Source organism: Hemicordylus capensis, chromosome 5 (genome assembly GCF_027244095.1).
Source record: "Hemicordylus capensis ecotype Gifberg chromosome 5, rHemCap1.1.pri, whole genome shotgun sequence".
Lineage (NCBI taxonomy): Eukaryota > Metazoa > Chordata > Lepidosauria > Squamata > Cordylidae > Hemicordylus > Hemicordylus capensis.
Window position 1 is genome coordinate 27,808,694 of NC_069661.1, and position 13,716 is coordinate 27,822,409.

The 13,716-nt window shown below is 43.9% G+C and overlaps 1 protein-coding gene across 15 annotated transcripts in view; it reads left to right on the forward strand.

The window, feature by feature from the left end:
* Positions 1 to 13,716, forward strand: part of BMPR1B (bone morphogenetic protein receptor type 1B) — a 367,640-nt gene that overhangs the window by 322,577 nt on the left and 31,347 nt on the right. For 10 of the 15 annotated variants that reach the window (XM_053254091.1, XM_053254092.1, XM_053254094.1 and 7 more), the window contains 2 exons: positions 9,615 to 9,717; positions 12,502 to 12,604. In XM_053254091.1, the coding sequence (XP_053110066.1) occupies positions 9,615 to 9,717; positions 12,502 to 12,604 (206 nt within the window). Of the gene's footprint in view, positions 1 to 1,197; positions 1,707 to 1,730; positions 2,002 to 2,029; positions 3,772 to 3,810; positions 4,239 to 7,669; positions 9,033 to 9,614; positions 9,718 to 12,501; positions 12,605 to 13,716 lie in introns of those variants that run through there. The other 5 variants (XM_053254104.1, XM_053254103.1, XM_053254096.1 and 2 more) reach the window with 5 other exon arrangements.

The window sequence follows — 13,716 nt, forward strand, 5'->3', positions numbered from 1 at the left end:
AATTTTTTTTTAATGCAATGCTTAATTATTTTATGATATTTGCTGTCACTGGCTTAGATGGTTTTGAAAAGCAATTAGACAAATTCATGAGAGATGTCTATCAACAGCTACGGCAGCTATATGAAACTTCCATGTTCAGAGGCAGTGTACCTCTGTATACCAGTTGGTGGTGGGTAAACCACATGGCATGGTCGTCTTCATGTGGCTATATCACAAGCATTTGCTTTGTCCCGTTGGAAACAAAATGCTGAATTGCATGGATTTTTGGTTTGTTATGTAATGGATAACTATACTATATTGATATATGGGATTTTATCAGGCATCTAGATGGAATTTTAAATACCTACAGTGTTGCTGGTGATGATAGGAGATCCAAAAATGGGCCCCCGGGCAACTCCTGTTCTCCTAAGAGGAAGCATGTAGTCCAGGCCTGCCTGCTCATATGAGGGTCCAGGAACAGGCAGAATCTGCCCCTGGAGCTAGAAGCCTCAGAGGGAAGCCAGCAAATGTGGGTGCCTAGCCATTGCTCCCTGTCATAGAGTGACCTTGTCACAAGCATTCTGATACCCCAAACCTGCTTTTCCTATGAAGACTCCAGCCGTCCTGAGACTCGGTGCAAGGCGACCATAGCATTCCTTTCACCCAGTTTCTTTGCTGCACTCCTGACCTGGGCACTGATGCCACTGAGTCATGCCTCTTGGATCATCCAAATCCCTAGAACCAACAAGCCAAAATTCTACCTCTATCCTAAGGAAATCCCATGTCACATTCCCACAAAACCCATTGTTCACTGCCCGGAGTCATCCTCAGTAACCATTAGCTCAGAGGGGCACCAATTTAGAATGTAGATTTAACCACACAAAGTATCTCCCAACCTATAATATAGCCAGCTAAAGCCTCCTAAACTGTGCAGACTCTGAGATTAATCCCAAAGGTCATAGACCTCCACACGGCACCTTCTCCATTGAGGATCTGGAATCTTCTTCCATCATGTTGGGACAGGTCCTACAGGAGAACCCTTCCTTCCTCCACTCCTGGGAAGTTCCCATTTTTCTCCCCAATTCCTGCTCCCTGCATATATATGTATGTGTGTGTGCATGCATGTTTGTGTATGGTACTAATAAACCAGTGTTGGAGAAATCTCCCGGAGTTCGCTTAATGAGCAGAGGCCACACCATCCATCAGGTTCAAGATTTATTATCACGACATGCCGGGTGTCTGCACACCCAGTAGACTGGGTGAAAGTGCTTTATACATTGACAGATTTCATTGCAAATATAGGCCAATTAGGGGCTTACAGCACACTTGTCTGAACCAATCATAATAGAATAAAGTTACAATATTGTGCAAAATAAGGATTGTAAAGTTTCTCCAATCAGGGGCATATAACCTAACCAGTTAGCCAATTACATTACAGGTCAAACATCAGGCCATATTACTAGCAACATTGAGCGTATGCACTAACTACCATTTGCCAGCAGTTCTTAACACTTTAGCCTATATGTTCTCTCAATTCCCTCCACATAGTAGATGGCTACATTATGTTACCATGGCAACCCTTACTGCAGTACTGAGATCCAAAACTTACAGGCCTTGCCTAGATAGTTGACTAGGCCCAAACCAGACCCAAATAAAGTTTTTCTTCATCACCAGGCTAGGAGATTCTTTCTCTATTAGATCTGTTTTTCACCAGTAAAGATTTGGAGGTCAGTCAACTCCTCCCTTGGTTAAAAGGAGTAGCCCCAAGTGCTGCTGAGAACTCACAACCTTGTAGGATCCACCCAGACAGACTGCTTCTTTCAGATGGAAGCTATAGGCCCCATGCTAGGGTAGAGAGAAAGCCCTCTAGAGAACACTGCCCTGCAAAGGGCAAAGCCCAGGGAAGATAGCTTCTAGCTGGTTTTTCCAGCCAAGGGCATCCTGCAGTTGTTCCTTTCAGTTCAGGTGACCTAGATCACACACCTTCGGTTCTTTCCCTCTCCCCTGTTTAACAAAACCCTGGTAGGTTTGAAAGAGTCCACCAATTCCCCGTAAGCAGCTCCCAGCAGTGCAGGGAATGGCCCCCTTCTTAGATTCCCAGCAACCTCCCAACATTTGCATAGTCTGCCCTAGAACTGCCCCTTGCTAGAGAGCCAACAGCTGGCTCTCCCGCCATAGTGAAGAAGCCATTTCTTCCTGTGCTTCTCAAGTTCCACCAGCCAACTCCTCCTTCATTTTTTGCAGGCTTCTTTCTTCCCTTCCCTCAGTCTTTCTCCCAGTGCTTTGACCAGCACCTCCTTCACTTTCTACCTCTTTCAGATCCCTCCTCTTGCTCCCCTCGGTCCCTCTGGTTCTTTGGCCATGTCCCCTTCCTCCTCTACCCACTCTTTTAGGCATCCCTCCTTCCCACTCCAAGTCTCCTGCTGGCTCCTCTGGCTGGCCTTGCCTTCTTACTCCTCCTGGACCCTTCTGGGTATCTTACTTCCCTTGGTGTTCCTGCTGGTTCTCTGACTGGCCTTGCTTTTGCCCTGTACCCACATTCATTTGGGGTTCTTTCCTTTCTCGCTTGATGTTCTTGTGGGTTTTCTCACTGGCTCCTTCTTCCCTTTTCTCCCCAAATTCATTCAGTTTTCTCTCCTTGCCATTCTTGGTCTTTGACTTGATTCTCCTAACCGGTTCCTCCATCTTCCTACACCTGAACTCGTTCAAGCTCCTCTCTTGGCCACCCCTGGTCTTTCACTGGGTCTCTGACTGACTCTGCCTTCCTTCTCTCTCTCTGAACTCATTCAGCTCTCTTGCCTTTCCCCTCTCGGTCCCTGGCTGGATCTCCTGACCTTCCTATGCTACCCACATGTTTTTGGACTCTGTTCCTCTTTGCCTCCCACCCCACTGCCAGTTCTTGGACCAAACCTTTTTGCCTAGGCCTTCCTGATTCTCCTCAGATTTTTCCTGATTCTAGACCTTCCTGATTCTCTGTGTATTGGATTCTTCCACTGCACAGACCACACTGTATTGCTTCCCTTCTTCATCCACCCCCCTCCATTATTAAGCACACACCACTTATAGCAGAAATACCTCATTATTTACACAGTACCTCATTATTTGCACAAATTCCATTCTCGCAGATTACCGTGGGTAATGAAACTGCAGATATTGAGTTAATGGAGTTCAGTTCCCAAACTCAAAAACCCCTCACAAAAATCGCCATCCAAAATGCAAAAACGGGCCAAATAAAGTGCCCCACTGTGGTCTGCAGGCCTTCAGGAGTCCATAGATGCCCCCTGCAAGTCCCAAACCCATAGAAATTAGGTTGAAAATCACTGTTTTTGTTTTGTGTTTTGTTTATTTTACAAATGAGACATAAAATGGATCCTGTGCTCAAAATGGCAGCAAGAAATGACCTCCCAAGTTTATTTCTAGGCACCTGCGAATATGCAGAATTATTATTTTTGTCTCCCCCCCCCCGGCATATGCCAATGTGGGGTGTCCATTACCCAACCACAAATATGTAAAGCCATGGATGGTGTGTCCGCAGATAGTGAAATAAGCTTGTGAAGCAATTAGTCCAATTATGATCATAATTTTTAAAAAATCTGAATTGTACAAGCCAAACCAACAATATTGCATAGATTGTAAAACGATTCCTAAAATGTGTTGTGTTCAGATAAATTTAGGGTGCCATTGCAGGTTGAAAACTGTTGATTATTTTTTAATCATAATTTTTAGCAGCTTAAAAAAAATCCCTGTTATTTCTAGATCTTTGAGCACTTGCCAGCCCTCACCTAAGATAAGGTACAGGTGGCCCTCATTATTTGTGGGGGTTCTGATCCCACCAATTAGCTTGAATTTGAAAACCTCAAATAATGAAACTCTCAGTCAATGAGAATTGGGGTGGGGTGGGGATCAGGTTCCTCGCTCTGAAAAAAAAAAGCTAAAAAAGTAGGGAGAGGGCAGCCGCAGAAATAAGAGTAGAAAAGCATAGTACCTTATTCTCCAGGTCTCCAGGAATACCCCCAAATCCTCTTATTTTCAGTTTTCTTTTCTTTTTTTTAAACAAAAAAATATGCTGCACAATGTCTCTGCCCTTCAAGATGGTGGCCAGAAATGATATCAAAAGTAATTTCCGGCCACTCAGGGACTGCGGATAGGTGAAAATTGCCTCTGTTGCATGCTGTGGACAAAGAAACCTGGTCTCTGACCCATCCTCGGATACATGAAACCATGATCTGTGAAACAGTGGATAACAAGGGTCTCCTCTAGTAACTTTACCTATTCCTTTTGTGCTCCTTCACACTGAGTATGGGGAATACTCTGAAAAGTGCAAACAGAAATTATTCAACTGTAAATATTTACTTGGTTACATAATATGCCTGGATTTTTCCCAAGTGCCACAATGTGGCTGGCTGGTAATTTGGTCCGGCAAATGGTTGCTTTGCACCTAGAATTTCGAAAGGGTGAGGTGATTCACTGCTTGTGTGTATTTGGGCTCAGTATGAATCTCATGGATTCTGGTAGCTTTTTAGGGCTGTGGTGTTGAATTTCCTTGTTACCTCACATCACCACAAAGGATATGTAAATATTGTCAGTGTATCTGAAGGAGGTGGTGGCTGAGTGCACAGGTGTTTGGAGGACTGATTGATTAACAAGGACCTTTCTCCGGGAAAGGTGAAAGCTTTTGAAAGTGCTCCCTAAACCAAGGCTTGTAAAGGTTATGTTAGCCCTCAGCTTTTGAAACTTTAACCATCTCTGTGACTGTGCTCTGCACCTGGGAAGTTCCAAACAGACATTTATTTGCTCGTTCTTTATAAACATATTTCTGTCAGAAAGCTTTGATGTTTTTGAGACCCTCACTGCCTCCCTTTTAAAGAACTGAAAGGTGTACACGTCTTCACCATGTTGTATGCTGCTCGTTTTAGAAAGCATCTGCATCACACAGCTGGCTCATGTTTAACTTACTGTCCACTAAATTACCTTGGTCCCTTTTGTATGTACTGCTGCCAAGCCGAGTCTCCTCCATCCTGTGCATGCACATTTAATTTTTCTTCCTAAACACAGAACTTTACATTTATCTCCAGTGAACGTCATCTTGTTGGTTTTGGCCCAATATTCAGGCCTGTTGAAATCAGATTGAATTTGATTCTGTCTTCCAAAGTGCTAGCTGTCTCCCCAGCTTCGCGTTATCAGCAGATTTGAGATCTACCGCCTCCAAGTCATTAGTGAGAAAGATTGAACAGCAAAGGACCCAGGACAGAGGCTCGATACTTGATACTTCCCTCCAGGATGATGTGTGGAGCCATTGATGAGTGCCCATTGCATATGGTTGTTTAACCACCTTGTAGCATCATGTAGCCCACATTTTACCAACTTGTCAAAAAGCATGTAGAGGCAGACTTTGTCATATCCTTTGCTGAAATAAAGATACACTGACTGACATGCAGAGCATTACAGAGCACAACAACAACAACAAATATTTAGATGCTGCTTTCCCACAAAAGTTCTCAAAGAAGTTTAAATAGAAAAATAAATATTTTGGGATGCCCTAGTACCCAGGGGTTGCTGTGGATTCGAAGCCCCAAAACCAGTAAGAGTGGGCAGTTACGGCAATGGGGGAAACTGCTTGAACAACTTCTCATTCTTAAAAGTATCAGGACTATCTTCCAAGTCCTGTATATCTTGAATGTATCGTGAATGTGTGAATTGAAACCTTGTGTTGGGAAGGGGCCTTCAAAGATTCTTTTTAAATATCTGGACAGAAAAAAGTACTTTGACTAAGTTTGGTAGTTAAGGTGCTACAACCATCATAAGAGATGGGCCTTTCTCCCATAAAGACATCTGCTTAAACAGCTGCAAAGGTGCTGGCCTTCATCTCTCTCTTCTGGCATTTAGTAAAGGCCTCCATTAAGACCACCTCCTTGGACTAGGTAATTTTTAATTAAAACAGCACCGTCTACTTGAGGCTGTCAGCATTTCCGTTACAAACTGCATTTTCCAGGTGTTTTCCTTGGCTGATAAATTTACTCCAGGGGGCAACATGACAAACTAAATCTCTGCTGTCTTAATTATTGCATCTGAAAGCTGTACTATGTGATGCAAAATAAGCTGAATGCAGAAGTAGATATTTTATATATCCCCCCCACCCCATTAATAAAGCTAAAAATGGTACAAGGGGACTTCTTTCAAGATCAGATGCATTGGAACATACTGTTAACAATTCTCAAGATACATTACACAAACACATACGGTATTCCCCATTTCAGTTATATTACATGTCCTGTCAAAAAAAATTTGAATATAGTACAGAAGAACCTCGTTATTCACGGAACCACTATTCGTAGTTCTGCATATCTATTATTGCATGTCTCCATTATTCGCGTTTACTGTTGGGTGAAAACCCATATATCCACAGTTACTAGACAGCTGGAAGTGACCGCGGAGATCATTTCCTGCCGCCATTTTGTCTTGAGAGAGGAGAATACAGGAGGAGCCTTTTTGTGGCTCATTTCCTGGGTGGGGCAGACTCCCCCCCCGCAAATTTTCGCAGTTTGGGGTGTCCATTTCGTCCTTTGGAGAACATGCCTGGGCACTTGGGAGAGCTGTGGAGCACACTACAGTATGTTTGGGGCGGCTTGGGGGCTTTCCCTGACTTTAACCTCCACCCTGGAACCTAACCCCCCTTTCCCCATAGCCCTAATGCCTTGTTACTTGCAGTTCCATTACTCACAGTAGTAGGTGAGGAACAGAACCCCCATGAGTAACGAGGTTCTCCTGTACAAACAAATCATACTTACTTCGGTGAGGAGAGATGATCTTGTGGTAGTGAGCATAAACTTCCCCCTTTGCTAAGCAGTGTCTGCCTTGCTTTGCATTTGGATGGGTGCCTACATGCGAGCACTAAAAGATATTCCCCTTAAGGGATGGTGCCATGGTGGAGCATCTGCTTGTGTGCAGAAGATCCCAGATTCAGCCTTGCTATCTCCAGGTAAGGATTGGAAAGATTCATGCCTGGCAAAGGGATGGAAAAACCCGTGTCTCACAGCCCTCAAGGATGTATTTTCACATGTTAAAGAGCACTTCCAGGGCAAGGAGAAATTGGCAAAAATTGTCCCCTCCCACGCAGTGGAATCCTGGATTTATTAAGTGCTGTGGAGGTGCTTTACAGGCAGCAATTCTTCACTGTAAGTGAGGATGACAGTGTGATTTTTTGATGGGACAATGAGAACATAGTTAATTTTTTTCATTAAATGTATGGAGCTGCCTTCTATTAAGACAAACCACAGTCTATTTAGCACATTATTGTCTACTCTGTCTAGCAGTGGCCTTTCAGGGTTCAGGCAGAGCTATTTTCCATCACTTGCTACTTGACACTTTTTCAACTGGAGGATGCCAGGAATAGAACCTGGGACCTTCTGAATGCTACATGTATGCTGCCACTGAGCTATGGCTCTCCCTAAATTGAATGAGACTTGAAACTGGTAGCTTGTCTGGATGGTGTCCAGGATTTGCTTTTTTCTTTGTGCCACTTATTACAATGGCATGGAGGTTCTACGTTCTTTCCTCTTGTAGGACCTCATTATCAGGATGTCACTGGCAAAAAAAGACTAATTGCTATCCATTGTTTTATTCCATTATCCTTGCACATTGATTTGGATGAAAGACATCATGCAAATAAATAAAGTGGAACATAATGTAATTATGTTCCATTTTATTTATTTGCATAAATAACCTAATGGATGTTTTTTCAGACTCTTCTTGGCAATCCTTCATATCATTCTTTTTCTGTGCTTGAGAAATGAAGTCATGAAAGTTGGTACCCAGAAGAACAATGGTCTTACTTGCATTGCCTAAATACGTTGCAGTAAAGTAGAATAGAAGTAATTAGGAATTGCCTGCTTCTCTGCTCTGTGTAAATAGTTGATGTTAAAGAAGATGCAAAATGTGCCTAAGCTTTCAGGATACCAGTCTTGGGAGTCTGGTTACGTGAGATAAGAGGTTATGCCCGGACATTTGCTCAATTGCTTCCTTTCTCAACTGTCTTTTCTGCAAGTGGACAAATGGATTGGGCAGATTCGTGATGCAGCTGCTCATGTTCTGAGACAGATCATATGTAAAATGTATGGCAATTCTGAAATCATGAGAGGAGTAGTTTTTTCTTATTCTGAACACCAATTCTATCTGTTTTACTTTCTGTCCCACTACAATTAATACATCCTTGAAAATACTAGCATAGCCAGGTCTCTTTAAATCTGGTCACCCTAGTTGAGTGTCACTGGCCTCTGGTGAGTCCCTAGAGTTGCTAGGATGCCAGGATTACACATATGTCCCCTCCTCTGATTTTTCTGTTATTTGCAAAGAACTTAAGAGAGCTGTTTTATATGCTCTCCATCTGCTCCAGAGGTCAGCACACCATGCAACCTCCCTTTCCCTTTTCCCTAATGCTCTGGACCATCCAGAAGTGGAATCCTCTCATTTCATTCCTCCTCTTGCTCAGTAGTCTAAATGGGCTGGAAATGTACATAGATGAAAGGGGCCTCAGTGAAATATGTGCTTGGTGGTCTCTCCTGGAGGCTTTACACACAGGGCTTCTGCCCCGAATCTCCTTTAGAAGAGTGTGTGTGTGTCCACACACCAGCCAAACTTACCTCGAAGTCCCTTCGAGATTTTTGGACCCACTCCACACACAAACTGGTCTTTGTGGTGCGAATTATAGCTTATCTCGACATATGTCCAGGCGCTGATTTTAAGCTACTTTTTCAGAAATGCATCTGTCTCTGGAGAAGCGCTCTCTCTCTCTCTCTCTCTCTCCCCCCCTCCCCCCCATTGGCTAAAAGGAAAACACGGAAGCATGCCATGTGGACTTGCAAAAACAAAAACCGAGAGAAGAGGGGAAGGGATGGTTCCCTCAGTGCCACAAGTGTACTTTGAAATGGCTTTGCTCAACGTTTACCCCCGAAGCCTGAAGCCAAGTGCGAATAACTCCCTGGCAACCTTCAAAACCAATTCACCAGGATTGCTGAAGAAGAGAGCACCTTTGCAGTAGAGTTTGCAGCAGAGAGGTGGTGGCCATGGCAGCAGCATCTGCTGTCTCAGCTTTGGGAAATGTTCCTCACTCATCATATGCCACTTGCGCTCAAGGAAACTGGATCCAGCCTTTACTTTTTAAAGCTGCTTTTTTGCTGCCTGAGACAGTGTTTATAACAGAGGGCTTGTTGCTGAACTCCAGCTGCAGTACCCAGAACAGTGGGAGGGAGGTGAATGTAGTAAGTGTAGCCCCTACTGTTAAGTTCAGAATAGTATCTCATCACATAATTGCTTTGTGCAAGTGACTGGAGCAGGCAAGAGTAGTATGAGTTTTCCCTGCTTTGACCTGTTCCAAATCTCAGAGGAACATGAGAGGGCCCCCTCCTTCCCCACCAGGGGCACTGAGTGTGCCAGAAAACTCAGGGAAGAGGAAGGGTCAGCAACAGCTGACAGTTCCAGCTTAGCATGTAGCATGCCGCTGAATTTAAATAAATGTTTGGTGCAATCAGAGTGACAGTTTTCCAGGAAAGGTGATTTGCCAGTTATGACCAATATGTAGGAAGCTTATGAGGGAACTTCTGGTTGAATACATCTATTTCTCCTTTTTCTCCATCCAGAACTAATGGCTATTGCTTTGCCATGATAGAAGATGAGGACTCTGGAGGACAGACTCTCACCACAGGCTGTCTAGCATTAGAGGGTTCTGACTTCCAATGCCGGGTAAGACCTCTGCACTAGTTTTGAAGTCTTTTGGTTGTTCAGCTCAGAGTCAGCCTAGAAGTAATTGGTAATAGAGGTTTACTGACATGGTTCTGGTTAGCTTGAAACAGGTCATTATTTTTTCCCAGAGGAGTTCACGTTCTTGAAAAGTAACATCCCTAATTGTTCTAATTAAGTAAGTAAGTTATTCACCCATGGATCATTCTCTGTGTTCTGCAACAGGGGCACACAGCGTCAAGTCATTCAACTGTTTCCAGCTCACCAAGACTCTTCTCACCTGCATAGTCCCATATTGCTACCATATGGCAACTTGACTTCATGTCATTTGTTGTGGGGGTGTGTGAATGGAATGGAGAAAGCGTTTTCTGGATGCTACTGGTTTATTAGGCTGGATATAGCCCCCTAACCTTGTATTATTTAATAGAGTTCTGAAATCCTCTTCTACATTTGGCTTAATCTCTGCATTTAGAAAAAGCATGTGGTACTATACAATTTCAGAATGTAGACTGGAAAATAGCATATTTGAATTCTCCCTCATTAGAAACAAGTTATAGTAAGAACTAATCTGCCTACTTTCCTACATATATGATACAACTGGACTAAATTTATATGCCTACAACAGGATTTGTATTTAGAATTACAATACAGTACAATACAACGAATATGTATATACTGCTTTTCAACTAAAGTTTCCAAAGCAGTTTACACAGCTATAAATAAATAGTAAAATGGCTCCCTGTCCCCGAAGGGCTCACAATCTATAAAAGAAACATAAGGCAGACACCAGCAACAGCCATTGGAGGGATGCTGTGCCGGGGATGGATAGAGCAATTGCCAATTTGTATGCCTACAACTATATGCCTACAACAGGACTCAATTTGGTCCAAATCGGTTCACAGGTTAGCCCACTTGTGCATCAAATGTCCGCCATCTTGAATCAGGGTGGATGACATTACAAACTACGCCCTTGAGCTGTACCTATGTGTCCCTGCACCTGTGTGTCTACACCTTTGGTGTAGCAAATTTGGTACAGATTGGTTAGGCGGTTCACAAGTTAGCCCAGTTGTGCCTCAAATGTTCACGTGTCCATCATCTTGAATTGGGGTGGATCACATCATCACAAACCACGCCATTGAGGTGCCCCTGTGTGTCATTCACTACAACTGTACCGAATTTGGTTCAGTTCGGTTAGGCGGTCCACAAGTTAGCCCACTTGCACCTCAAATGTTTGTGCATCCCCCATCTTGAATTGGGGTGAATTACATCATCACAAACTATGCCATTGCGGTGTCCCTATGTGTCCTTACAGCTGTACTTGATTTGGTTCACATTGGTCCAAACATTACGAAGTTAATGTGGGACACACAAACATGCACACACAATGCTGGGTGATCTCATAAGCCTACTGGAAAGTAGGCTAAAAAGACCTCTTCTTTGTACGCAGAACACTAGCCTTTGAGACAGAAGGCTAAAGCTGTTCTTTCAGGCATGCTGCCTTTCCTTGTATAGAGAGTTTGCATTGTAAGGGACAGGCATTCCATTATGAGACACTTGCCCCACCTCTATTTTATAGAAGTACTGTAGCATGTATAGATTGGAGATTTGTCCCAAGCACCTTCACCCACACCAAAATATATCCACACTTAGGTTTTGTCACCCATCTAAATGATATCTGGGTTTTGGCAAGTTTACAGTGGTAGGAAGTTGCTCAGCTGTAAAGCAACCACCATCTCTCTTTATGACCTTGGTTGTGTGATCTAGAAGATAGGAAAATGAACCAGTCTCACATTGAACCCATTGCAATTAAGGGTTTATAAAACAGAAAAATATTTAGGTTATAACAAGCACCTTGAATTATACAGTGTTGTTATTGCAACTTCTGTTTCCATACACTTAGAAGCGCTGTTACCCCTGGACCTTGGGGCACTGGCCCATGGCCTCATAGGTCTGGGGGGTGGCCTCCAAAGGTCCTAGGGGACCTCCTGCAGCCACTCTGCACTGTCTCACCCCTATGCCTGCCCTAGCTCACCTTTAAAAAGAACAACACCACTGTGCGGTTGCGGCACTAGCTGTGGGGAGGTGGGGTGAGATGGGGAGAGTTCCCCTTTACTGAGATCTTTACTCTGGGGAGGGTGGGGTGAGGCACGGCAGTGGCAGTGGCAGTGGCAGGAAGGGTGGGGGGTGAGGATGGGAGAGTTCCCTCTGTTACCATCCAGGAAGGGAGGCAGCGACCTCCTCCCAGCTCCGCTCCCTCTTCCCAACTGACTGGATGGGCCTCTCTGCTTCCTCTATGTGGAGGAAGGCCGGAAACGACCTGCTCAGCAGAGAGGCGAGAGGCCATCCAGTCACTTGGGAGGGGGGAGCGGAGCTGGGAGGAGGTCACCGCCTCCCATCCTGGACAGTAACAGGGAGCTCTCCCCTCCTCACCCTCCCTGCATCCACCAAGGCCCATCCCACCCTCCCCCCAGGTAAATACCTTGGTAAAGGAGAACTCTCCCCGCCCCCCCACGTAGCTAGTGCCGCTAGCTGTGTAGTGGCTGTGCTGGTTTTTTTCACACTGCAAAAGAGGGGGGACTTTCTCCTCTCCACCAGTGTGACAGGGGCACCTCTGAAGCCCTACAGGTCCTGGCTCCCAAATGCCCTGGGTGTGCCACTGCACACACTTCTTATTGCATCTGAAAGGTTACAGCATTTCAAATGCAATTTCCTTAGTTTATTCCAATTAGCTAGGCATGTTGTAAGTTTGTTTTGGACAAAAGATACTCATAACCATATCTATTGCAGGACACTCCAGTGTCCCATCCAAGAAGATTAATTGAATGCTGCACAGATCAAGATTTCTGTAACAAAGATCTCCACCCTACGCTGCCACCACTGAAAGACAGAGGTAACAGAAGAAGCAATCCTTAGTTTATAGTCACCATGTTGCTTTTGTTACTAAAAACATAACCTCACAATAGATTGTCAGTGCCAGTGGCATCATGTAGTATAAGCATTCTGTGTGCACCTTTTGTCCGTACAGTGTTGATAAGGTTTTCCAAAGATAAACACTTGATTGGAGAAATTAGTCATGAGAAATTAGCTGCATTGTCTGACTTAGAAAACACAGCATTTCAGTACTTTGTTTTTATTCACTTAGCTGATTGATTAATGGGTTAGAATTAGAGTTGCTCTGAATAGTCTCCAGTGTCACATTTCTGTGTAGAAACAAGCTAGAATTTTTTGCCCGGAAATGTTAAGATGTTTACCATTTTTTATCCTATTTGTTGGAATAACGGTTTCTCATTGCTCCTTTTCTGACACCATTTTTTACTTGTGTAAAACTTCTTCCGCCTTCCTAGATCAGTTACAGAAAGGGTCCCACACAGTGAGGGATCATGCACTGAATAGGATGGTATCATTATGCTACGTAACCAATCCAGTTTAGATACATGATAATGTCACCGGGGGCAAATGATGGCAACATAAACTAATAAACAGTCAGTTTCTCAAGGAGTGCAGAAAAACAGAGAGATACAAGAGAGACTTTCAGTACTGCTGCAAATGTTAACAAAAAACTACAAATATTTTAGGGCCATCTCTAGGAAAATTAAAAAAACATGACTGTTGAAAGATCTCCATTTGACAGCCCTGACACACAAATGGAAAATGCAGTTCCCATTCTCACTCTTTTCCTTTTTTATGAAATCGTCTATCCAAAGAAGTGGTCTAACCAAGCTTTTACTTGGCATTTGAAAAACAAAGCAAACTCTGCTTCTGATCCAGGAGCCTTATGACCAAAGTCATGTCTCAAGGGGAGCTGGGGTCTAGGGAGGTCCTCCAGCTGTAGGTCAGAGGTGGTTGAACTACAAATTAAGCCAAGCATAGAGGTGATGTCAGCAAGAGTGGGGATATTGTTCTCTGAAAGTGCTTTTCCATGCCTGGAATTTAGGAAAGGGCCATTTTCTGAATACGAAAGAAGTGAAGTGCTTGAACATAACAGAATGAGGAGTTAAAACT